Source organism: Sciurus vulgaris, assembly GCF_902686455.1.
Source record: "Sciurus vulgaris genome assembly, chromosome: 5".
Lineage (NCBI taxonomy): Eukaryota > Metazoa > Chordata > Mammalia > Rodentia > Sciuridae > Sciurus > Sciurus vulgaris.
Genome location: NC_136465.1, coordinates 175,711,543 through 175,737,511, shown reverse-complemented (window position 1 = coordinate 175,737,511; position 25,969 = coordinate 175,711,543). Strand labels below are relative to the sequence as shown.

Below are 25,969 nucleotides of genomic sequence, written 5' to 3'. Positions count from 1 at the left end.
TCTCCTGCATACATTCAGTGAGAATTACTGTTAGCTCTCAAAAAAAAAAAAAAAAATGTTGGTTGGATATTTTTTTTAATTGAAGTGAAAATCTGTCTCTTCTCATGACCTTAACAAATATTGGTGGCATGGCATGGCCTGTGCCAGGCTGCTGGGCCCTGGGGGTACCAGGTCACAACCCAGGTGGACCTTGTGGCTTTTACCTCCAGATCATGGCCAACCCCAATGCTCCCTGTCCCTCAGCCACCCCAAAATCAGTCGGGCACCCTGGCCTCTCACCAACACCTGGTGTCCCCAACATCCAACCCCGTCACTAGCACCTCACCTGGTCCTTGATCTGATTCCCTAATGAACCACCTAAATGATTGGCTTGGTGACTGCTGACCACCTATCTCTGCTCCACCCTTGGGCACACGAAGCCAGGGACACTTCTGCGCCATGGTCACTGAACCTCCAACACCACCCCAGTAGGCCCAGCAGTCCCCCCAAGACATGGGTTGACCCATCTGAGTGCAGACCACACCCTGTTTCTGTAGTCCGGAGAGAGGCGGCCACCCACCGACCCAGCTCGGGGCCTCCGCGGCAGCAAGGCACGTGCGCTCAGAGCAGCCAGAAGGGATGGGGCACTGACTTCAAGCATCCCACGTCCAAACACAGGTCATGTGAGGCTGAGGTCCCAGCAGCCCAGCTGGGAAACGGCCTAGATCCCGGGAAGAGACGAAGAAGCTCCCTTCTTCCTTTTCCATCACGGGTGCATGGCTGAGCCAGCCAGTCAGGATCCAGGTCAGTCCCCTGCCTAGGCTGCCATTAAGGCTATCAGACGCACGTGCCACCCAGCCCGCAGCTGCTGATACCCCAGCACCGTGGCCACTCCCAGAAACCTTCTGTCGCACACACCAACCCTGCACGGGGCAGGAAAGTGCAAGGGTCCTGCCGCCTGAGGACCCCTGCTGACCCCAGGGATCCCTCCAAGGGTGTGGCCCCCGGCAAGTCAGAGGACTCAGGGGAGTCACTGCAGCCAAAGTGCCAGCAGGGGTGGCCGCTTGGAGATCCCATGACAGCGAGAGGTACCACAGAGAGAGGGGCACTGGAGACAAGGGGACACACCCGTGTGCTTCCTGGCAGGTGAGGAGCGGGAGGACGGAGGCAGGAAGTAACAAAATAAAATAGAGCAAGGAGACAAAAGCAGAGCATGCGGCTGCTGGGGGCGGAGCGCCAGGAACTCCGGGCCCCGCCCCTCCACGCCCAGGCTGGCCTCCACTCAGGAGAGAGGGCGCAGGAAAGCAGCCCAAAAGGGACAGTCGCATCTGGGGTGGGGACAGTGACTCCGGGTGGCCAACCTCTAACTGCGTCCTAAATCCCCCCCCCCCCCACCTAAACTGCTAATTTCTGTGTCTGCAGGCTGCCTCCTGCTGGGGGGCGAGACCCATCTGCTCCTTCCTGGCCCTGCCCACTGCAGCCCCCAGGGGGTGTCAGCTGCCGGAGGCAACACGGCACAGCCCATCTCCAGTCACCCCTGCGCCCCCAGGCCCTCCACACGGTGGCAAGTGGGGCAAACCGAAGAAGCTGCCTGGAAATGAATCCATTTCCTGTCTCTCCCTTCCTCCCCCACGGATTTTAATTAAGGGTTTACTTGCAAAGACCTAGCTCTATTTAACTAAATCCTTGGACCCCTTTTATATTGTCTTATATATCGTTTTATGCGAGGGCGCCAGGAAAAAGTTAATTATAACTTCTAAACACTCCATTAAGGCCCGTCTCCCCCCCCCCCCCCGCCTGACTCTGCTGAGGCTAGTGCCACTTAATTAACTGGTCCAGCGTGTGCCCTGCACACCTTGCCCTGCTCAGCCAGCAACGGCCAACACCCCTTGGCGCCGGGTTGGGCTGGACTCTGGGGACCTGCACTGCCCTGGGCGTGGTCCCTGCCCTCGAGGACTCACAGGCCCCCAGGAGAAGGGGAGCTGGCAGGCTGACTGGCAGGTGCCCAAAGCAGCGTGGCAGGTGGCACAGTGAGCAGAGGGGCCAGTAGCACAGTCAACAGCAAGTCAAAATAACAATAGCCTCCAGGGCCGGGGGGCTCTGACTGGAGGGTCCCAAAAGCCACCCTGAGGAGCTGCACCTTACTGTGTGGACATGTCAGAGGTCTGGGGGTCAGTTTGGGATGGAATGAGCCTGAAGTTCTGGAGGACACCCAGGAGGAGGTGGCTCGTGGGAACCCTCAGTAGCCCACTGAGAGAAGTGGAGCTTCTCTGGCCTGAGAGGGAACCTGAGCTTGAGGTCTGAGTGGTCAACATCTGGGATGAGTGACAGATCCTAGGGTGGGCCCAGGGAGACGCTCCCTTCAGTGGGAAGGGGCAGGAAGGGAGGAGATGAAGAAGGACCCAGAGGGTGGCCTGGAAGCCAGGGAGGAGAACCACACAGATGGGGCAGTGTCCACCAGGAGCCACCAAGCCCAGGCAGAGGGAGGGCAAGGACCAGGCCTCCGGTGGCCTCCGGGGCATGCCAGGCTGGGGACTAGGAAAGAGGGCTGTGCCAGCTGCAGGCTCCCCTGGCCTGGGCTGCGGAGGCCAGCCTGGCACCCGCTTGTCACGGACGGGCGGTGAGCTTCCTGGTATCTCTCAAATCCCAGCTTGTGAGCCGGCAGTTCCGGGGGGCGTGGCTGTCGCTCAGACGGCCCAGAACTGGGGCTGGCGTCCTTGCCTCAGAGTAGCAGGGGTGGTGTCGGGCCTGGGGTCAGGCACTGCCCCCACAGGCACCCCTGGCAGTGGGTCCACAGGGTCCTCGAGCTCTCCAGGCACCCCTGGCCTCCAGGGAGAGTCCACACATCCACCCAGAACCTGGCCTCCTTACTGAGGTCCAGACCACCCACTGGCTTCAGTGCCTAGCCACGTCCTTGAGGCCTCAGCTCAGCCCACACTCCCGGGGATACACAGGGGTCTGCCTCACAGCCCCACGCCCCGGAGACCCCCACCCACTGCTGTCCACCACGGGCATGCAGTCACACCCTGCCGCAAGGACACTGTGCAGGGTCCAGGGCTGCATGTCCTGGGCACTGGTGTGACACTTGCTGACACCCTTTCCTCTGTTCAGGGTCTCTGGGGACCAGCACTGGCTGTCCTGGGGAGGAGGCCTTGACCCCAGCTCCACCCGCTGGAAGTCCAGCAGGAAGCCACAGACCATCCCCTGCCGCCTCTGCAGAGGCGCGTGGTACTGACCTAACCCAGCTGCCTCGGGCTCCCCCAAGCCCATCGAGCACCTGGTCACCCGTGGTGGAGGAGCAGGGGACACCCAGCACGTCCTCTGCCATCTTCAGCGAGCCTTGCTTCTGTCACGCTGGCTAGAGAACATGTCTTGGCTCTTTTTCAGCTGCTTATGGGGCCAGTCACAAATCAAGCTGGTGTTTCAATTTCACGACTGTATTTGGGATACTAATAGCCAAGGAGAAGGAGAGTCTGCTCAGAGGGTGGCTATCACCCCAGCCCAGACCCCCGCAGGGGAAGCTTGCAGCTGGGTAAAATGTGGGCACCAGCTGGCCCGGCTGGAGCAAAGCACCCTGGAAGTCAGAGGGACCTCGTAGAGGCAAGATCCCGGCGTAAGTCCCCACTTCCCACCCCCACAATCCCAGATGAACAAAGGCTCCACCAAATTCAAGCGCAGATGCGAGGAGGCCCCCCAACGCCCTGCGGCCTCTCCCGCCTTCGCTGAGCGCCGTCTCAGGGTGTGGCCTCCCAACAGCAGCCCTGCCCTGGTCCCTCTCGGTCAAGCCCCTCCTCACCATCGCGTCCTCCAGGCAAGTGTCCCGGTTCACCCTGCCCTGAGCCGTGCCCTCGTCCCCTCCCCTTGTCCCCTCCCCTTGTCCCCTCATCTGAAACTCCTCCTTCCTGGAGTCAGCTCCCAGTGCCCTGCCAAGGCCCTGCTCCCAGCCGACTTCCCTCTCGGCCGTGAGCGGTGGTCCCACAGCCCTAGGCCCCGACCGCCGCTCCCCCGCGGGTGCCACACTGAGGAGGAGGGCGCATGGCACCAGGCAGACCCTTGAGAACCTCCACGCTCCTGCCAAAGGCGGACGCCGACAGTGACCACCTGGAACAGCTGTCGCCAAGTGCAGCGGGCAGAGGCGGGAAAGGGCCTGCCAGGCTGTGCCTGGCACGTTGTAGGCGTCTGGGCCAGGGCGACTCTGGAGGTCTGCCCTGGAAATAGACCTGTGACCCAGCCAAGTGCAGCCTCGCCAGAGCCACAGGGCAAAGGGTCCCCTGCCGGGTGGCAGCCCAGAGCTGGAGGTCGTGTGGCCAGCTGAGCAGCCTGGAGCAGGCCTAGGGCAGGAGCCGGGCGGGGGCCCTGGCCCACCCGCCTGCCCAGGTTCCAGCCCATGCGGGGCCCTGGATTAGAATTTCTGGCTTGAAAAATCAATATTTAAGGCACTGAGCCTGCCAAGTGGGAGACGGCCTTGCTTGTAAATATTTCTCCCCACTGGCAAAGCTGGGCCTCTCCTCGCCCGCCGCCCGCCCGCCTGCCTGGCTGTGGCCTCCGCCGCACAGGGCCCAGCCAACCGCAGTGCGACGCCCCAGGGAGGCGGAAGCGACTGTCTGGCGGCCATAGGAGCTGCGTAGGGAGGTGGTCAGCCCTGCACCCGCGTCTCCACCGCAGGCCCGTGCGCCAGGCCGCCCGGGGGCCGTCCATCTGCCCCTGGGTGGGCACAGAAACCTCACTGTGAGGTGTCCCTGGATTCCCAGGCAAGTGGATTCTCCCGGGGGCACACCAGATTTCAAACCTTCTTATTTAGGAAAAAAGCACAAAGACAAAGACAGAACCCTGGGGATGCGCTTGTGGATCACCGCCCACCCTCTCCCACTGCTATGCCAACTGCTGCCCGTGGGGGAGCCCACATCTGGTCCCCTGGGCCCCACCAGGGACCGTGGAGGCTGCAGTGACCCTCACAGGGAGGCTGAGCTGGTACCTGCCCTGGCGTCACTATTCCCAGTGAGTCCTGCTGGGTTCATTTGTCAATCATGTGCCGGGCACCTGCCCGCACCAGGCACCGGGGGCTGGGCACAGGGGAGGACCAAACACCCATGAGCAAAGTCCCTTGGAGAGGAGGTCGCCCAGGCCCCAAACCTCAAAAACAAACGGAAAGACAGCGGAGGCAGGTGCTGGCAGGGCAGGTCCTGGGTGGGACGGGAGAGAAACGCTCCCTCACCAAGGTCAGGGCGGCCTTCTGGCAGGTGGAGGTGCTGGGCCGAGCAGGGAGGAATGGCCGCCAGGTGGAGGGGCAGCCTGGGGAGGGGCACACCTACCCAGCCACTCGTTGAACTTCTTCACCTCGCTCGGGAGCCCCAGCTCCGTGAAGTCCCCCGCATGGATCAGCACGTCACCGTAGGGCATCTGGATGGGGTCTGTCCTCGAGTGGGTGTCAGAGACGCAGACGAAGCGTGTGTAGCCAGGTGGCTTGGGGGCATCATGAGGCACTGGGTCCACCCTGTGGGGAGAAGAGACACCGAGGGTCACGGGGCCACAGAGCCGTGAGCCTGATGGCACTGTGCCCAGGTCGCGGCCGAGGCTGCGATCACATTCCCCTCGGCGCAGACCAGATCCCGCGAATGCAGACGGAGCCCAGCCTTCCGGGGGTCCAGATCAGAACTGGACTCTCGCTCACTAGTGACAAGACATTTTTGTCCCCTGAGCCTGTTTCCCCCATGCCCTGGGAACCTCGGAGGCCGTGGAGAGGGCTGCAGAGATACCGAGTGGTCACACCTCGAGTGGCTGAACCTCAGCAGCTCTCCCCGACCTGCGTCCATGACGCCCACCACGCGCTCTGAACCACAGAGAAGCTGTGTCGCTAAGTCCTGTGCGTCTTCTACACCCTGGACGTGTGAGGGACAAGGGTCAGACTTTTTCACCCTCCAAAAGCCAGTTTTTGTGCCTGGAGAATGCTACTGCCCCTGCCAAGCAGGCGTGGACTCAAGTCCACGGTCCAGTCAGACTGACCCCAGCACTGAGCAGAGCACGCTCGGCCTCCAAGGAAAGCCGTGTGGGGAAGGAGGGAGGGACGCAGGGGGCTACGGCGACAGGGGGCTCGGAGACAGCTGGAGTCTGCTCACTCCGGCCGAGAGCCTTCGGGGGGCTGCCTCACACAGACCAGGCTTCCAGCCCCGCCTGCTGCTTGTCCCTTAGACCTGACCATAAGCAAAACTCGCGGCCGGGGTTTGTGCCTCTGTGAACCCTCTCCCCAGGGTTCCTGGGGAGCCCTGGTGGCTCTCCAGTCTCAACGCGGGGACTCAGATCCAGCAGGCTGAGCAGGGCCCTGAGCTCCCCGGGGCGTAAACGTGGACAGGGCTGGGGGTCCCACGCCCCGCTCCCAGCCCAGGGCTCTTCTGCCACACACTGCCTCCCCAGCTGGATGCTCTGCCAGGTTCCCAACACTTAAAAACAACGCAATGACATTTCAACGAGCAGATCTCTCCAAATGAGAAAGCCGCTCCAGGAGTTGTTTAAATCTAATTATGCAGCAAACCAAAAGCGGTACCATATCAGTTACATAAATACTTTTAAAGACATCTTTCTAATTATCCTTTTTTTCAGACAATATATTCGAAGAAATTTAATTAACACCTTAGGAGAGACGCAGGAACGGCATGCTAATGTGCGGGCAGCCCTGGCACGCGGATCCACCGCAGGTGAAGGCGCCACACCAGCCTCTTGCACCACAGTGTCACGATGGCACCGCGGGAGGGAGCGCCTGTGGCCCCTGTCCCAGGTCATCAAGCCAAGCAGAATCGCCACATTGGCGAGCACAGCAGCGTCCCCCTGAGCCACGGGCTTCTCTGCTCCCGCATCCATTCACCCTTTATTCAACATAAAACCTCCTGAACACCTACTGTGCGCCAGCCTGAGCCAAGGGGGAGCCACAGGCATGACCCAGGCTTGGTCACCACCCACCAGGCCCACTAGTGGGTGGCAGACACAGACTTGGCTAGACTGACCATATAGCCACCACTTGGACAGCAGCAGCAGGGGTGGGGCCAGAGAAAGCCCTAACCGGTCTGGGGCTGCTGGAAGCTTCCGGCGGATGGTCTGGAAGCTGACCCAGGGAGCTGGAAGAGATTCCCCGGCACCCCAACAGCCCTCCCCGCACGGGCAGTCCTGTAGGCAACTGGCTGGGGCTCCACCACACGCCCCACCCATGCGGACACCCTAACTGGACGGAGGGCAGCCAATCGCAACTGGGCTGTAGGCCGGTCACCAAAACTCAAGAGCCAATCAGATCATTTGCATTCTCTCTTTCTCTGCTTTTGGAGGGGATACAAAGTGACAAACACGAAGTCAAAGAGGAAAAGAGAGACCAGAGGGGAGAGACCGGGAGCAGCATGCTCCGCAGAGCAGCCCGGGGCTGCCCTCCTGCTTCAGTCTCTGCGAGCCGAGGAGCCCGGAGTGGGCCTCAGCTCCCACCGCTGCCAGGCCTGGGCCTGCGTTGGAGCCTGAGCTCTTTAATTAACTCTGCCTTAGTTCCCTACACCCCGAGGCTTCTGAGCACAGTGAAGATGCAAACCTAGCAATCCCCAGAGAAGAAAATAAAGGCCCTCATTTCCCGCTCAGTCCTTCGGCTATTTGGATTGTAGCAAACACTAAACCTTAAAATAATAACGGTACTGATATCAATGATTCCCACGCATCAAGAGCTCATGCTGGAAACGGAAGAAAAGAGCTCATTATGCACAGAGCCTGTTACCTGCCCTGCTCTCTTCTCCCTCCCGTGACCATCTAAGCAGCAAACTCTGCGTCCCGGGCGTACAGGTGAGGAAATGGAGGCTCAGAAAACCTGGTTTACCCACAGCCTCCATCACGGAGCTGGTTCTTGGTCCTGAACCCACACCAGACTGGACTACTTCCAGGACCTGCTTCATTTCTTTCAATCAATCCACAAGCAAATCATACAAAGGAACTCCTAAATGCCAGACACCTGCCGGGTGTGACTGATGCACCTGCAGAGAGTACACGCACAGGGGCCACTAGCAGGGAGCTCCCAGAAACTATAATTGTGTTTACAAGTGAGGGAAAAGGCAGGCGAGACATGGAAAAAATCTGAGAGGGCATCATTGGACTCCTGGATCCAGCCATGCCTGAAGATAAACCCAAACCTGAACTTCCTAGCTAATGACACGAGCCAGTAAACTCATTTCACCCTTACCATGTCAGTTGCAGTGACAAAACCCCAGCTACACTTGAGTCACAACAGCACCATGGACTAAGCAACTGAGGCCAGGAAAAATAAATTCCATGCTCAAGGTCCCACCTAATAAGATAAAGAGTAGAATTTGAACCTGGGTCTTTCAACAGGAATTTGGGTATCCAACTGCACCCAAAATGGCCATTTCTTACAAGCAAAATGGTTATTTCCCAGAGACATTTCTCAGGGACGAAACATGAGGTAGAGAAGCACATGATCTTCTTTCCAGGAGCCCTGCGGCTTCTGCCTACTGAGGCGGCTCAGATGCCCACCACCAACTCTCCCTGCCTGACAGTCATTTCTCCCGGGGAACAAGGGTGGCAGGAGCAGAGCAGACTAGAGGACTGGACCCAGGCGCCCAGCCCAGGGACACTGTGCCCCTGGCCCTCCCAAACGCTGGTCCAGCTCTGCAGGGTGGACAGAGCTTGGGAGAGCCATTTGCCTTCTGGGATGCCATGGGAGCCCATGACTCTCACCGCGCAGAGCCCAATGCCAAAGCCCTGCCACCTGCCCTGCCCTTGGCTCTCTCACTCTCTCCGGTAAGCCCTCGGCTCCCAAGCAGCGCAGTTCTGGCATGGAATGCCCACACAGGCACCACAGCAGCGCTGTGACCCTGTGCCACCCCACACCTGGCACGGAGAAGGCCTGAGGTCCCAGCCCTGCCTGCGCCCCACCACGGGACATCAGCCACATCGCTCAAAACCTCACAAACAGGGTGGCACAGGCCTAGGGAGAGCAGATGACTGGCCGACTCCCTGCAGAGCTCTTCCCCAGAGCACTGGCTCCAGGTGACCCCAGCTGCTGCCCTCCTGCGCCCTGGGCCTGAGCTTCTGCCCCGCTCCAGTCTCTGCTTCAGCTGGTCCATCTGCCTAGAATGGCCAGCTCCACTCAAGTCAAAATGCCACTAGGCCTCCAAGCCCGGGGGGCCTCCCTGATCCCCACCCTCCCTGGCCTTGTCCCTGTCCCCCCTCTTCCCTCTCACTGAGCCAGGCTCCAGGGACCTGCTGGCAGGGCCGTAGGAAACCGTCCACCAGCTAATGTGTAAGCAGATGGACTCTTGCCAGAAGGGGCTCTGAGCACCTAGAGCTGGGGCCCGCGAGGTTTCCCACGGGAGTGACCCTGAGTGAGCTCTGCAGAACCAGCAGGGCAGAGCGCTGGAGAAGCAGAGGGAACAGCAGGTGCCGAGCACTCAGGAGGAGGGGAATGTTCAGGAAGGGAAGCAGCTACTGCCTCTGCTGCCCAGGGGGAGGGACGCAGGACGAGGCCCAAGAGCGGGATGGGCCGGCTGGAGTGCCCCCCTGCCGTGCCTCGCCAGCCCCACCCAGGCCGCAAGCTCAGCCTCTCAGCAGGCCGATGGGGAGCCAGGGGAGAGCAGCAGCCGGCTCCCCACGCTGCCTGAGGCCTGCGGCTCCTCTGTAGCCAGGGCTCCCGTGCCCACCCCGCAGAGCTGGCCTCTGGCCCCATCCCTGTATTCCTCAGACCCAGCACAGCCTGAGGCACTCGGAGGCCCTTTCAGGAGGTGACCGCATCTCCTCCCTGACTCCTTCCGAAGGCCAGAGGACAACCAGTGCGCTGGTGTCCACCCCATGCACCTAGGTGCATGCCTGCCAGTGACCCGTCCCCCACCCAGGGGGAGACCTGGCACCAGGAAGGGCCTCCCAGCCCCACAGGGTTTTTCAGCCCCGGGGTGTGGGGTCTCCAGCCTCAGGACCCACGCCCAGAGGCCCAGCTGCAAGATTCAGCAGCCCCGATACAGCAGGGTCCCTGGGCCAACTGCATAAACCACACGGTTCAATCAGAGGCCACGTTTGGACTGCCACTGCTGTTATTAAATATAAATTGTGGATTTATTAAATAAGGCCCCCGCGCTCCCTCACCCTGGAGGCAAAGCCCAGGGGACAATAAGCCACACGTCAGGAAGTGGGGCATCCTCCCTGCCCGCCCGAGACAGAGCGGCCGACTGGCCAGGAAACCCCTCAGCACCTCCCCAGCCCGCGTGCCTCCCCCAGGCCCAGGGCATCCTGAAGGCAGCGGCCGCGAGTCACCACGCCCACCCTGGCTTCACCCGGCTCGTGCCAGGCTGCACTTCAACGCCAGAGCTCAGGGCTCTCCCCAGACCCTGCCCAGACCCCCAGGGCCACTAAGCCCATTGCCAATGGAGGCCAGGGGCCCTCACTACCTGGGAAGATGTCGCACGCACAGGCAGGAGGGGAGAGATATGGCCACCGAGGAAGCCAACTGGACCACAAGAGAGCCACTCAGCACTTATGGCTACCAGTGTCACATGGTACCGATGGCATGTTTGGTGACACTGCCGCTGCCACCCACCCAGAATGCAAGCCCAGGGCAGGCAGGCTTCGTTCCGGGCACGGCAGTGTCCCAACCTCACTGGGCACCTGCTGCCCACCCGGGCACCCTATGAAGAGCTACCCACCCCCGGACTGCCGTGAGCAGCACTTTATGGTTGGGGAAGCTGAGGCAGCAGAGGCAGGAACCCACCAACGGGTGGACAAAGGACCCTCCACTGGACGCTGATTAAGAGAGGGACGTCGGCTGTCTCTCCTCGGGTCACTTACTCCACGACATCCTCAGGGCTCAGACACCCCTGCGCCCAGCGGTTCCCGCTGCCCGCCCATCTCCTCCAGCCCGTTGGAGACCTGCTCCTCCCTCTCCCCTCGGTCTCAGCCTACGAGTTGTTGGGGCTCCTTCCCGGACTGGCGGGAGCCTCCTGGGCCCTCCTCTCCTGTCCTCCTGTTCCCCTGGCCTCACTCCCAGCTCAGGGTCTCCTGGTGTCTGCCGAGCCAAGACAGGTGCTGTCCTGACATCTCTGCGCGATGATCTCTCTGGGCCAGGGGCCCTCAGAGAGGGTGCACGCAGGTGCAGGCACACCAGCATCACCTGCTGTCCCAGGACCTGGTGCTCCCACGTCCGACTGGCAAAGCTGCAGGGGACCTCGGGCATAGTCGCCTCCAACCTGGCTGGAGGACCCTGGGGCGGACACCTGGCAGCGCCTGACCAGGTCTCAGGAGCAGTGAGCCTCAGACCCCAGTCCCATCCTGCCCAAATCCACCAGCCTGGCCCCAAAAAGAAAATCAGAGACAGTTGCCCACAGACAAATCTACCAAAAAACACAGTAGGCGGCTTCCAGCCACATGGCCCCGCATCCCCCACGGAAACCAACATCACCCCGAGCCAGCACCATGGGGAAGATGGTGTTCCTGGTGCTGCAAGCCACCCAGGCCCAGCACCTCTGCCTCCCCCAGTCAACGACCTGCCATGCCCACCCTTTAACCAAGGCCAGGGCCCAGGGGAACCCAGGTGGGAAGGAACAGCAGCACCCACCACACCAGGCCCAGGTGGGGGACCCTCTCAAGAGGTCCTTGTGCTGGCTGTCCAGTCTCCTGGAGGGATAGCAGCTGGGACCCCACATGAACACAGTTCCCAGAAATGGTGCCCCACCCCTAGAAGAGACTTGGGGCCTGTGTCCCCAGGGGCCATCTGATGCAGAGGTGGGCGGGAGGGCTTGCACGGGGCCCCACAGCCCTGAGCCCCCTGTGCTCTCCACGAGGCCAGCACAGGGACGGGTACCCACGTGCTGAGCACACAGGGTGGCCTCTCTGGTGGGGAGGTGCCTCTGCAGACACCGTGCTGGTGCCTGCTACGGGCTGAGCCTGGGGAGGCTGCCCGGAGTCAGGCAGCCCCGGTTCAAGGCAACCTGTGCCAGCTGGGCTGGGCGTGTCCTCTCACCTGGGCCCCTGGCTCCTCGCCAGGGAGGCCTGCGTGCAGGGCTGATGGGAGGGGCGACAGGAAAAAGAAACACAGGGAGGAGTCCAGAGCAGGACCAGGAGTTCGTCCACCCCCTCCAGGTCCTGAGAAGACGGGAGGGGCAGCCCCAAGGACAGTGCTTGGTGCTGGGGGCTGGGGACTCTGGTGTCCCCCATCTTTCCCCCAGGGGACTGGTGGAACCCACTGGTCCTTCGGGCAGGGCATCTCTGCTCTGCCCCCAGCCCGATGCCATCCCAGGACGGTGGTCGGGAGCTGCCAGGGCTTTCGCCAGGCAAAGCGGAAGTCGGGATTTCTGTGACCGACTGCCTTGTGTTTAAATATCCGTGCAACGTGTCCCGGTCCACTCGACCAGCACTGGCCCCCAGCCACCCACCGAGCCCTGGCGCCCGCCCGCCCGGCCGGCCCACTTACATCTGCACGTGCGGCGGCTGGAAGCGGCCCTGGTTGATGTTGTAGAAGGTGAAGGCCTGGGTGGGGTTGGAGCTGTACTCGTCCACCTCGATGATGAGCCGGCCGTGCTGGTGCCGCCGGGCGGCCATCACGTGCGACTGGGAGAAGGCCATGCCCAGGCCGCAGGGCAGGAGGGCCAGCGCCTCGGCCTTCAGGACGCCGGCATCCCACCTAGAGCGCCACATGGACCTCCGCGGGCCGCCTGGGCATCTCCCGCTGCCACCGCCGCCGCCGCCGCCGCCCGGCCCCCCGCCAGACCTGCAGACAGACTGAGGAGACGGAGCAGAACCGTGCGACAGTTAATCTGTTTGGGATTTGCTTTATTTAATGTCAGATGAAGATTTAGAAAGAGGGAGAGGGCGGGGGGAGCGGGAAAAAACACAGTCGTAGGGCTCGAAAACTCATTACAAATCTTTCCAACTCAGCAGTTTGATGAATATACTTTGGTAAAAAGCAAAGGGAAGGAGGGAAAAGCAAACACCCGGGGGCGCCGACATGCCCGCACACTTCAGCAGGACCCTCGGCGCGCGCGGGACAATGGCTGGTATTTTGTAAACAGGGAAGTCAAGTTCTACTTTTCAGAATGGGGGACAGGAAGGAGTCCCCTCCAGCCACACCCCTCCCCAGGAGCCCAGCCCGCCCGCCGCCCGCCCCGCAGCCGGCAAGCCTGGGCAGGTGGGGCGCTGGAGAAAATTCCTTCCTCCACTCAGTTCTGCCCCCAGAGATCTCTGCGCAGCTCGGCAGGCCAGGGACTAGCGTCACTCACCTCAGCTCAGGGGCTGCCCGTGGCGGTGGGGCCAGGGGGAGCCCTTGAAAATAATCCTTCCCTCCCCAGCCCCAGGCCTCACCGCCCTCTGCCCGGCAGACCTCAGGAGTGCGGGGTTCCGTCAATCCCGCCATCTGCAGAGATCGCAGCTGGCGATGCTGGGATTTTTTATTTTATTTTTTTCTCTCATTGGAAAATGCAGTTTGCATTTATATGTACTGGGCTCAAACACCGTCTGGCAGATTCCACCCTGGGCAGGTGGACCTCGGGAAGGCAGCCGGTGAGACCCGGCCTCCCGGCCGCACCTAACGCTCTGCCCTGCCAATTCCTTGGGTCCTCACACCGTGGATCGCTATTTTTTTTTTTTTTAACTGTGGAAGTAGGAGACGCCTTGAAGATTTTTGCCACTGTTGTTTTTCAGGTTTTGGTCATTAAGGCCCTCCAACAATTCCATTTACACTGTATTTAACCAAGGAGAAAACAATGTAATTTAAACTAGTCCTGGACAGTCGGATCCCAACCACACTGAAGAATGAAAAATCCCCCTCTTGCTTTGCGCTTAGTAGAAAAATCGACACACTCGGAAAACAAATTAGATCAGGAAAACGACAAAAATTAGAGACTGGAGAACATTTTAATCATGCGCAAAAGAGAGATGGGTTATTAATTTTTTTTAAATCTTGGCCATCCCCAGACAAGGTAAAATAAAACCGCGATGCCCTCCCCTCCCCAACACTGCCCTCAAGACCCACCCGAACTCAACACCACCCGCTTCCCACTCAGGAAGACCAGGAGGAGGAGGAATGCGTCTCCCACTTGCCCCTGTTCTTCCCTAAGTGGATGCGCGTCCCTGAGGAGGCTGCATGACAGGTCCTGAAGGCAGGGGAGCTGGTCTCCTGGCCATGCTGCTCACAGACAGCCTGTGCGTGTCCTGTCTGGAAATGCTGCCAAGCACCAAGAAGCCCTGGGAGAGGCCCAAAATGCCAGAATCAAGGGCTCTCCCTGCTCTGAGCCAGTCCCACCTGGATGTGATGAGGATTTGAGCCCCAGCATTGTGCTGGTTTGCTGTGTGACCTTGGGTCAACTTGCTGACTTCTTTGAGCCTAAGCTGCCTCTTCTAGAAAATGGATTTGATAATACTGATGCCACCATCCAAGGTGGGTGTGCAGGTTTAATGAGGAAGTAAGCAGGAATCTTGAGCACAGTGCCCAGCAGGACCAATACCCAGCTGATATTCGCTGGCACTATTATAATCACTACTCAGTTTAATTTGGTCCCTGGGCTGGAGGCCTGCTGCCAACCAGTGCTGCCCAGGTGCCGGGGCACCCGGCACAGGGCTGTGGAGTGTGAGCCCGGGGCCAGCTCAGTTACAGAAAGCACCTGTCAGGGCGAATCCTCCTCAAATGCATGCTTGACACGCTTGCCAAGCTTCTCTGGTAAGGACCCTTGACTACACAAGCGCCGGTGGCCTGGCCCCACCCACACCTGGCCACCCAGGCCAGTACTCAGCATGCTACTGTCCCCCAAGGTCTTAGCAGAGGGTGCTGGGCTCTCGTTCTAAGCCCCCCAATTCCTCTGTGAGCCTCGGTGAGGACTGCCACCCATTAGCGGGTATCCCCGTCTCCTCCAGTTTACAAATGAGAAGGCTCTGGCCCTGCACTGCCCATCAGCAGGTGGCAGGACCAGGACCCAGCCTGGACTGCCTGGCACTGGGGCCCCGCCTCCTTCCACCTGGGCCTCTCGGCCCTCCTCTCAGTGGTTAAAGCCAACATGCCCTTCGCCTCCCGGCAAGGCTCGGCCAGGAGCAGGGCCCTCACTCCAGGGGCCTGTGCAGAGCCAGGATGTCCCCTGAGGGTAGGACTGGGTCTCCCTTATCATCCCTGTATGTCACCAGCTCTGTGACCCCAAGCAAGTGGCTTAACCCCAGAAGTGCTTCCTCAACTACAAAATGAAGAGAACACCACCCTGGGAGGGTCGAGAAGGTTAAATGAGGTGCCGGCACCCAGCCTGTCACAGAGGCTGGCTGAAGTAAGTGCTCAGTACACGTCAGCTGCCGCTCTTACCCAGTGTGGCCCGAGAGCCCAACAAGCACGTGGAACCCGTGAGTGTCTGGATGGAGGGCGGACGGAGGGCGGACAGAGGGATGAAGGAAGAGGAAGAGGAGCGGATGGATGAAGAGTGTCTGCTCGGAGCCTCCGCTCAGAGCCTCCCGCGCCCCGGAAGGCCGGGCAGGGAGCCGTGGAAATCCCCAGGAGCCCTGGGCCCCTGCCCCACCTACCCCGGCGCGGGCGGGCCAGGCTGGGCGCAGCCCTCACGGGAGGCGGGGCGGACCCGGGGACAGCGCGGTGGCGGCTCCGCCCCAGGGGCCTCAGCCCGCAGGCGGCTCCGCAGTGAAACGCTGCGTTTCCCATGAAGGGGGTTCGCGGCCGGCCGCTCGGAGAAGGCCGGAACCGGGGAGCGAGCCTTCCTTCAATGCCACTGAATATTTATGGAGCCGCAGCGCCGGCCGCGTGCAGAGCGCAGCTCCCTGCCGGGCGGCCGCAAGGACTCCGCCACACCGGGTCCGCGCGACACGCAGGCACGCGGGACGCTGGGGTCCCCGCCGGGCTTCCTCCCTGCCCGGCAGCCCCGCGGAGTGACCTTGAGCAAGTCACGGCCCTGCTGGGCGGCAGGTGGCTCCTAAGCACAGTGGGGAGGGATGGAGGACGAGGACGGAGGACAGCCGAGCAGGAATCCAGGCGCTCCTGTTCCACAGATCACCACCAGCGCCCTGCTCTGCTGCCCTGCCACGGGGTGTGAAAAAGGAAGGGTCCTGCCTGGAGGAATCTGAAGGGGACAACAAAGCAAGCGCAGCCTGTTATCCCAGCAGCTCGGGAGGCTGAGGCAGGAGGACCGCCAGTTCAAAGTCAGCCTCAGCGAAAGCAGGTGCTAAGCGGCTCAGTGAGACCCTGTCTCTAAATAAAACCAAAAAGGGCTGGGGATGTGGCTCAGTGGTTGAGCGCCCCTAGGTTCGATCCCCGGTACAAAAAAGAAAAAAGAGAAAGAAAAAAAAAAAAAAAAAAAACATGAATCCATAAACACACATAAAAAGCACTTGCAAGTAACAGTGTGCACCTGAAAGAAGACAGCAGGGCGACAGGGTACTGAGTGACCAGGGTGTGACAGGCTGATCAAGAAAGCCTGCCAAAGGAGGTGCCGTTCCCTCACGCACAAATGGTGAGAGGGCAGCCAGACTGGAGGAGAGAGCCACAGCAGGGGGACAGCATGAGCAAAGGTCCCGCAGGTCACCAGTGAGTGTCTTGCTTTATCAGGACCCTGCTGTCCCCAGCATGCTCTGGAAATGAGAAGAGCCTGGGCTCTGAGGTCAGAAGACACTGGGCTCTAATTCAGTCTCAGCAGCTGCTGTGCTGGGGGGCGTCGAGCCAGCCACTAGACCTCTCTGTGTGCGCGTCCTCATTGGCTTCAGGGTTACAGAATGAGCCTTGTACCTGAGCCTCCATAAAGGCCCAGAGAACCCAGATCAGGAGGCTCCCAGGCACTCCATCCCAGCACTTGTTAAAATTCCATTCATTTCTTCAGGGCCGGATTTTCAAAAGTCTTATCTTTTGCAAGTTGTTTTCCTCTCAAAGGCTTCTATTTGTTAGTCCTGAGGTGCCAGGAGTCCAGCGGGGCCAGGGCACTCAAACGGGAGCCTGGGTGTTAGCCAGGAGACTGAGGCACAAGCAGGTGTCAGGCGCCGACTGTGCAGAAGGGTGTCTAGGAAAGAGGTCCGGGCCGTGGCCTCCTCTCTGACCACTCCCCCAGCCTTCCCTGGCCTCTGCTGCTCTCCCCTCTCCATTGCCCCAGCCACCCACACCAGCCTCCAGGAATGTCCTGGAACTCATTCAGAGCAGGCCACTCCTCAGGCACCCCAATCCTCAGAGCACTGCAGCCTGCAGAAAGCCAGGCACTCGGGCCAGTGGGGAGCCCAGGCAGCCCCAGCAGGGCCACACAGGGCTCCCCGACACGCCAGCAGTCCTATTCAGAGCCTCCACAGGTGTGTTCCTCCTCCTCAGAGCTCTCCTGCCCCTCTGGTCGCCCTCTGGTTTCCCAGCTCATGCCCACTCAGACCCGAGGCAGCCCAGGGCCTTGGAGGCATCTTCCCTGACCTCCCCAGGTGGGGTCCAAGCCCCCGCAAAGCCCCCCAGGGCTTCCCTTATCAAAGCTCCCAGCACAGGGCTTGTTTTTATGTCTGAGCTAAATAAGAAGCCAAAGAACAAAAGGAAATAAAGAATGGCTAGTGAGTGGATGAGTAAACGAAGGGAAATAAGAAAGAACGAGTGAATGAGCGAATGAATTGAGTGAATGAGTGAGCATATGGGTGAGTGCGAGGGTGAGTCAATGAATAAGTGAGTGAGTGAATGAGTGAATGAGTGAGTGCATGGGTGAGTGAGTGAATGAATGAATGAGCATGTGTGTGAGTGGGTGAATGAATGAGTGAGTGCGTGGGTGAATGAGTGAATGAATGAATGAGTGAGCGTGTGGGTGAGTGAATGAATGAATGAGTGCAGGGGTGAGTGAATGAATGAATGAGTGAGTGCGTGGGTGAGTGAGTGAGTGAGTCTGACAGCTCAGATTTTAAAAGCGGCTTGAACCTCCCTATCTGGGTTTTTCATCTGCAAATTTGCAAATGCTAAATTTTTCCTCCCTGACTCCCTGCCAGGAGATTAAGGGACGGGGATACAAAAGCACACAGCTAAGGGCCCAGCACACAGTAGGTACTTACTAAATGTCTCTTCCATTCTGCTTAGAAAGTTCTGATGAAATCCAGGAGCCTTGCAGGAGACTCTTGAGAATCCAGCAGAGGTTTCCAGACAATCAGGCAACACCGGCTCCCCGGCCGGAGTCTCCAGTCACTCTCCCTCCCAGGTGTTGCGGCAGGCAGGGCCTGCCCTCCGCTCATTCTCCAGGCACCCCGGGCATCGGCTAGCCCCTCAACACCCACTGCTCCTCCTCTGGACCAGAGCCTGCTCCGGGAGCCCAGTGACCCAGACACGAGACCAGCCTCGGCGGGTTCAGGCCCCAGAGGAGCAACCGAGCAGATCCACAGGCCTCTGGGGCTCCTTGTAAAGAAGTACAGGGGTAACGGTGCGTGGGCCCTCGAGAAGACCCCCACCCAACTCCAAGGCTGTGTGTGCCAAAGGCCCAGAAAGGGGAAGGGGCTGCGAAGAGCCCTGATTCCCATGGCACCACTCAGAGTGGATCTTTGCAGGCGACGCCTAGTTCATGCCAACAGCCTGTCTGAGCTGCGCTAGGGGACCCTGCACTGCCCGGGTGTTGCTGACCAGCGGACAAGGACAGACTTGCCCTGCCGAGTGGCTGCGGGCAGCCCCATCCACCCACACAGCCCTCAAAGTCAGCCCTGGTCCAGGACGGGGCTGCCCAAGACTGTCGCCCGGGCACGTAGTTATCAGCACCCTCTCTGGCTCTCAGAAGTGTTCCGATTTGGAAAGTGAAGGTCACTCTCACCAAAGTCGAAGTGAGACATTCAAGCAACCACCTCGGAAGGCACCGGTTTCTCTTCCACTCGCCGGCATCTCTCCAACAATTACTGAGGTGAGGGCAAAAGCGTGTTGTCCTAAGCCCAGAACTCAAGCAGATCGGCGTCTGCGCAGGGACGACCGTCTGACTACACGGAAGCCACCAGAGCCCTCCCGGCTGCTGTGGCATTCCAGAGCCCAGCACTGAGGATGCTCTCTCCGGAGGTCAGCAGCACCAGGCTGTGCCCGCCAGCCCCAAGCGCAGTTGATTGTCTTCAGCCAAGGAAAGCCAGCCCAGGGAAGGCTCTGCCGACGGAGGCTTTTGTTGCAGTGTGGTAAAATGACATTAAAAAAAAAACAACAAACAAAAAAACCACGTCCCCCACCCCCCGGCAAAATGCAGGAGATGACATTTAATAGAGAAGTACCAAAGTGTGGAGGTTTGTGGAGAATCCTTCCACAAGCCAGCTTTCCCCGCAAGCATGAAAAATCACTTTTAAATTGTATTTTCTTCCCTTGTTTTGCTTGTGCCTGGATATATGCAACTGATCAGTTGGTAGTTGAAAATGTCATAAGGGGTAAAAAAATAAACAGATGAAGTCAAAGGAAAGGAAAGGGAGCAAAGAGCTAATGGGGGGAAAAATCAGACCCAGGCCCTCGATGCCCCAGACGATCGAGCCTTCTGTTTCTCCTCCCTCGGCTCCGCTAGGGCTTTCCATGGAAAAGAAAATACTGGCCAGCATCTGGGACTCATGGCTCAGCTGAACGAGCTGATGAGCTAAGTAGATGAAGGAATCCACAAATATACTGAGAATCAGACCATATTCCTTGAGAAAGGAACAACCACAAGTGACTTTAAAGCATTTACCACTTAAAAACCTTTTAGCTGGGCCCATTTTGAATTATGACTACATGATTTTAAATTACACTTTCTAATTCCTTGCCACCCCTCCCGCCCGCCGTCGCTGCGTCTCCATTTCCCAATTATGTACTTTTATTTCAGAATGATGAAGAGTGCTACTTACTGGATCATGTCCTGTCTGCCACAAATAGCTGCTCACTTATCCCCTTAATTTTAGCTATGAATGCAGTCGGTTCACTGGGCTCATCTTCAAATTCTGAATATTCCCTGATCCCAGTGCACAGAACGAGGCCCGAGATGCAAAAGAAGCCCACAAAGCTCGGGCAGAGAAATCTGCTTGTAAACCCGGGCTCCACTCCATAAATTATTATAATTCTTGGTGCTTTCTATATCCATCTAGCAGATCAGCAATCACATAAATAATAGTGAGTGGACTGATTTTTCTTCTGCAAAGTGCTATGTCCTAGTTTTCAAAATAAAGCTCTTGGAGATTCACGTATCTGTGGAGTTGCAATGGGAAGCAGCTCAGAACCAGTTCAAACACACACACAGACATGCAGCACACAAAAGGGAATCAAGTGCATGTGGAAAAGTCGGCATCCTGCGTACCCTCCCCACAGATCCATCCGCTCACACTCAATGGCAATGGGGGCCTGGGACACACATTGCTAGGGACGGGGAGAGGCAAGAGGGTCTGGCTCTCAGTATTCAAATACAATTTGCAAAGAAAGTCAACGTGGATTTACAGTTCTTGTGGAAATCTATTAAGCAGATGTCACCGAAGCACGATCAAGTCGGCCCTATGGTAATTCCACACTTCGGTCCACAGTTGGGGCTTGGCCATTTTTATGATCAGTTCAAGTGTATTTTTTGTGGTCATGTGAGAATTTGCAATTGAGGATTCAGCCTCCAAAGTATGATCAATTAACTGACATGCCTGAGTGACAAACTCCCCCAGCCAACCTAGGGTTCCCCATGGCTCTGCACTGTGCAGAGAGCCCAGGGCGGGCTGAAGCTGGGGGAGAAGGGAGGCAGTTGTGCTTCGTTGTGAGGAGGGAAAGGGGGTGTGGGGAGGGCTGGCATTTCTCAGGTAGCCAGTGCAATCCGCTCTGCAGTCTTGCAGGCTGCAGAATGTGCAGAAAACGCCCAAGAATGCACCGGAGGGGAACAGTGCAGCACCCTGGAAGTTGGAGGGAGGCATCCTTTTCTCCTGAAAGTGATGACATGAGCATGGGAGACGCCAAGGCATCAACACTGAGCCCCAAAGCCCCAGAAGAAGGGGGCGAAATGTGCAGATGAGCAACGGACAAGTTACATGGCAGAAATCAACCTTCGGACGTAGGTGGGGGTGAAAGGGAATCTGTTCGTGCCTGGCTCTGAACTGGATGCAGATCACAATCAACCAGAGGGAGATTCCCCCTCCCTACCTCCCTCCTTTCCTCCTCCCTCTCCCTCTTCCTTTCCTTTCCTTTCTTTTCCTGCCCTCCCTCCCTCCCTCCCTTCCTTCCTTCTTTCCTTCCTTCCTTCCGTCCTTCCTTCCTTCTTTTATAACTGCAGCTGCTCCTATTTATGACGAATGACCAGGTTCTGACATCAAGCTGGTCAAGCTCACATCCAAGAAAATCCCCTGAAGAATACTTTGCAGAAAGACATAGAAAGACCCAGGGACACCTCAAATCACTATATGACTTTAAAATCAATGTATGCAATCTCAACTTGCTAAATTTTTTTTTTTGTTTGATTCGTTAAATTGGGCTGTCTTGTCGGCCATAGATATTTTAAATGGAAATAGAGCATAACTAAGTCTTATCTCATTATGGGGGGAAAAGAGAATAAAGTAAAATATTTGTGTTGGCCGCAGACTGGTGGGGCCACAGCGAGCGCCACGGAGAATCACCCTAATTAAGAAACTGTACCTTCCACCCAGCACCAACCCCAAAGAGGGGCCCCTTTTTATTTCCTTGTCTGTTCCTCCTTTCCCTGGGATTGATTCTGCTTTACACATTTTAGTCGCCTCTTCAGATCCAAGCCAATTTCAGTGACCGTCTGGAGCAAGTGTGAGCTGGTGTGTGCTGCCATGTCACTATGGGGACACACACCCCAGGAGCCAGGGGTGCAGGGAACTGCCCTTCCCAATTCTCCTCCAGCCCAAGTGCAGGGTACGTCTCGCACTGGAGAACACCCCACAGCGGGCCGTCTCTGTCCGAGGAGCAGCAGCTTGACCTGCGGGTGCAGAGCGAGCCCGAGGTCCTATTCTCAGGCTCTGTCCTGGGGAACCCTAGCTCCAGTCCTTCACTCCACAGGTGCAGGCAGACAAAGGTACCTACTGCTGAACAGAGAGATCTCAGGAGAAGAAAATGGAAAGGGGAAATTGTGCAAAGACCCTTTTTGTTCCCAGTAAGGGAGGGGCAATGGGGAGACATGTCACATTGTCACTTTAAAGATTTTGACAGACGACTGGGATAAGGCAGAAATTCCACCCTAAACTGCAGCTCCCTCGACTTGAAAGGCGTTAACTAACCTCCACTAATTGTGTGTTTTCTGTGCATAATATTTACTTGTTAAAAGTCTTTGCCTGACCGATTAATCTCCTCTGCCCCACGATTCTTGATCAGTTCCCAGGCCTGAAATTGGAAAAATGAAGGCATTTGGATAGATTGAAAGATGACTGTACTTTGGGGAGGGTTTTATTTTTCCAGAAGTCCAGCTCCCACAAGCAGAATGCTGATTTTTTCTCCTTGAAGACTCCCCTTCGCTGAAATCCAGCACCCACCCTTAATTCCTCAGATGAGGGGAGAGAGATGCGTGAGGTGGGCACAGGAGGGGCTGCAGCTGCCTGGGAGGTAGGTAGCAAGTTCAAGGCAGAGCAACGGAACTCGATCACTCTCACGGGAGCAAGATCTCAGAGTCCCATGGCTGGACGCCGACATTTTGAAAAGCAGCTTTTCTTGAACGATTACTCCATACATTGGTCTGTATATTTCTGATGCAGTTGGGCACCAGGAGAAACGCCCCCAAATTCCCATCTGTTACCTAATCTAGACCTGCCTATTGGTCTGCAAGTGCAGCCCCCGGGGTCCTGGCTGGGGTGGGTGTGGCCATTCCACAACCTCACACAGTACCTACATCTGAGGTGCTTCATCCCACATGTGGGTGCCGTGAGTCTACTGCATCAGAATTTTAAGGATCTAATTCAATCCAGCTCTTCCAAAATTCCTGGGGTGAGGGGTAAACCAGAAAGCAGCCCACGTTGCGCCACTTCCGACACACGATTAAACCGCCGTGCCGGGATTATGCCTTTGACTAGCCATCAGCCAATTAATGGACCTCCAATGAGCAAGCACTCGAATAGATGTAACCATTTCACCGAAATCCATCTTGAGAAAAAAAGATTTTACAAGTGTTGAGGGGCTGCCACTTGGAAAGCCAATTTGCTGGGAGCCCGGCGTCTCGAAGCACAGTTTATTACACATGGCCCCCACAGAGCGGTCCCCTGTAGTCTGCGCCTGGCTCCAGATGCCTCCCTGTCACCAGCGGCTCCACCATGCTCCCCAGCCTCAACCCAGGCACAAGCCGATCCCCCTCCGTGAATGGTCTCCCCGAGCCAAGGCCCTGCCTCAGCTGGGATGTAGCGGCCAGCCAGTGGCCTCTCTGGCATCCCCCAAAGCGTTTTAAGCCATGTGACAGGTTACTCATGAAGTTGGTTTAATTTGTTCACTTTGGCCAAGGCCGGTCAGGGTATGGAGAGCATTAGTGTCCGAATGGCCTCGCGTCCCACCCCCAGTGCAGCAGATCCCCTGCTAACAAGTCCCCACCCCGGTTTGACTCCTATTCAGTCAGGGGGGCCCCACTTTCCTTCCCCAGTTTAATTTCATAATCATTGCCACTTAACAGGCTTTCCTCTGGGCCATTCAGTGGAGCCGTGGAAACGGGAAAGGAGGCAGCTAAGCTCCTAGGGGTGCTGGGAGAGCATCCCAGAAGGCCAGTTGGAGAGCAGTGAGGGCTGGTGGCAGAGTGGAGCCTCCTGACCCCACTGGGCCACCCAGCCTGAGCCTGGAGGTTGGGAGGGGACAGAGAGGAGGATGGGTCCCAAACTCCAGTCTGGCCTGCAGACTCCCAGACACAGCATCTCTGCTCTGTCCCTCCCAGGCCCAGGGAGACTGCAAGAATCCTCTCTCCTATACCAAGTCCCAAAATCAACACACAAGAGGCTGAACTGCTCCGCAGCATGGGCAGTGAGGAAATGCTGCTTTGGGGACTGGGACCCGTCTGGTTAGTCACTGAATCCCATGCCAGGCACACTGCAGGCAGCAGTAAACGGTGTCCAATGGGTGAGTGGAAGGAGGGAGGGAGGGAGGAAGGGATGGATGGAGGGATGGAGGGATGGAGGGATGGATGGATGGAGGGAGGGAGGGAGGAAGGATGGAGGGATGGACGGAGGGAGGGAGGAAGGATGGCTGATGGATGATGGAAGGCTAGAAAGGGATGAAGTTTCCCGTGATACCTAGTAAAAGTGGCCATTCGATCTGCATCAGTCCCCATCTCCTCCCCGCAAGCAGCGCCAGGGGCTCCGTGCGCACAGTAGGCTCTCCACGACCCGGGCTGCTATTGTTGTCGCCGTCGTCATCACTTGCACCCCACCAGCCCGCTTTTTCCACCAGCTACTCTGCCAACTGCCGGCGGCGACCGGCGAGCCGGGGAAAAGTTTCGCTGACCCCGCGGCCCCAGCCGGAGTCCTGCGCCCCGGCCCGGCCCCTCCCGCCCGCACCCGCTGGGCAGGCAGGGCAGCGGGGTGCTCGGCCCGGCCGCCGGCGCCCGGCACAGGCGGCCAAAGTAACTTTGCGGGCGCCCTGCGCAGCGCCGCGGGCGTCACCCGGCGCCGGGAGGGGGTCTCGGCCGCGCCCCCTCCCGGCCCGCGCCCCGGGCCCGCCGCGCCCCGGCCCGCGCCCCGCCCGCCCGCCGGCCCTACCTGGCCCCGGGCTCCTCTTCGGCGGCCGCGGCGGCCGCGAGCAGCAGCGCGCACGGAGGGAGGCAGCGGCCCGGCTCCCGGGAGGGAGGCGCGCGGGGGCGGGGGCTCCTCCGGCGGCGGCCGCCTCGCCGCGCGTCCGAGGCTGCAAGTGGGAGCCAGACTCCTCCTTCGGGGGGCGGGGGGCGCCGCGCACCCTCCCTCGCCCGCCCGCCGCGAGGCCGCCAGCGCCCGGGCCCCGCCGCCGCCGCCGCGCCCCTCCCGCCCGCGCGCCCCGCCGCCCCCGCCCGGGGCCCCGGCCCCCGCCCGCCGCGCCCGCGCCCGCCGCCCGCATCCCGCCGCGCAGGGCGAGGAGGAGGAGCGCGGCCCGCGCTGCGGAAAAGGGAAGCGGCCGCCCGCCGCCCGCCGCGGCCCGCGCCCTCCCGCGCCGCCACCCGCCCCGCCGGCCGCGCGGACCGGGGAGCAGGCGGGGCGCGCTCGCCTCCCGAGCCGCCGCGGCCCCGCGGGCAGAGCCCAGGCCGCGCCTTCCCGCGCGCCGCGGCCCCCGCGGCCCCGACCCCTCCGGGGCCACCCGGGCACCACCGCCCCGCGCGCCCCGCCTGGGACTGCCATGCCCACCCTTCCGCAGACAGGCAGACCCCCTCCTGGTGTGCACAGGCCCGGGTCCTCCCGCTGTGCACCCCTCCTGGTCCCTCGGGTGCCCCAGGTTCCCAAGCCCCCAGCAGAGGGTGGCCGGCGGTGGCCTCACAGGAACAGAACGGGGCTGGGAAGCCAATCAGGACCTCGCAGAACCCAGCACTGACTTGAGGAAGGCCTGGCCTGAGGCCGGAGAGGGAAGAGCAAGACCCAACTGCGTGCGTTCTCCCCGCGTGGGGCCTGAGCTGGGGTGCATCCACTCTGGGGAGCTTGAGAGACCTTGAGGACCTCAGGCCCCCCCTGCCCAGGACAGGGAGAGGTGACCCTGTCCTTGTGTGGCCAGGGAATAGGGCACTCTGGCCTGGGCCTCCCAGGCTGAGAGAGGTCAGAAGGGGCTGTGCTCCTCAGGGGCCCATGAAAGCCGTGAGCCGTCCCTGCCCCAGCCCACCCAGGCCTGGAGGCACCGCCACCTCCATCATCATCAAATACAGTCCCCAAGGACACTCAGATGGGTCCTTGGGGCCTGGGCTGACCTTGAGGAAAGCACAGTCTGGTGGGGAGGCAGAGGAGGACACAGGTGCAGGAGGGAAGGAAGGACAGAGACCTGGTGTGGCTTCCTGGAGGTGGTGACACAGGCCCCTGCTGTGTGCCAAGGACAGAAGGGATGGAAAGGCATTCCAGTGAGAGAGGATGGGGCTGGAAAAGGCCTTGGTGGGTTTGGGATGGTGGGTTCAGTGGGTAAGAGAAAAGGGAAGGTGGGGAG

At 59.4% G+C, this 25,969-nt stretch overlaps 1 protein-coding gene across 4 annotated transcripts in view; it reads right to left on the bottom strand.

Annotated features, from left to right (window-relative positions):
- Window positions 1-24,802, bottom strand: part of MPPED1 (metallophosphoesterase domain containing 1) — a 67,806-nt gene extending 43,004 nt beyond the window's left edge. The window contains exons 1-4 of one of the 4 annotated variants that reach the window (XM_079143319.1): window positions 24,574-24,799; window positions 24,109-24,277; window positions 12,419-12,726; window positions 5,292-5,473 (exon numbers count right to left, since the gene is read on the bottom strand). In XM_079143319.1, coding sequence (XP_078999445.1) covers window positions 5,292-5,473; window positions 12,419-12,642 — 406 coding nt within the window. In that variant the 5' untranslated portion in view covers window positions 12,643-12,726; window positions 24,109-24,277; window positions 24,574-24,799. Of the gene's footprint in view, window positions 1-5,291; window positions 5,474-12,418; window positions 12,727-13,223; window positions 13,582-24,108; window positions 24,278-24,573 lie in introns of those variants that run through there. The other 3 variants (XM_079143321.1, XM_079143318.1, XM_079143320.1) reach the window with 3 other exon arrangements.
- Between the last annotated feature and the right edge of the window lie 1,167 nt (window positions 24,803-25,969).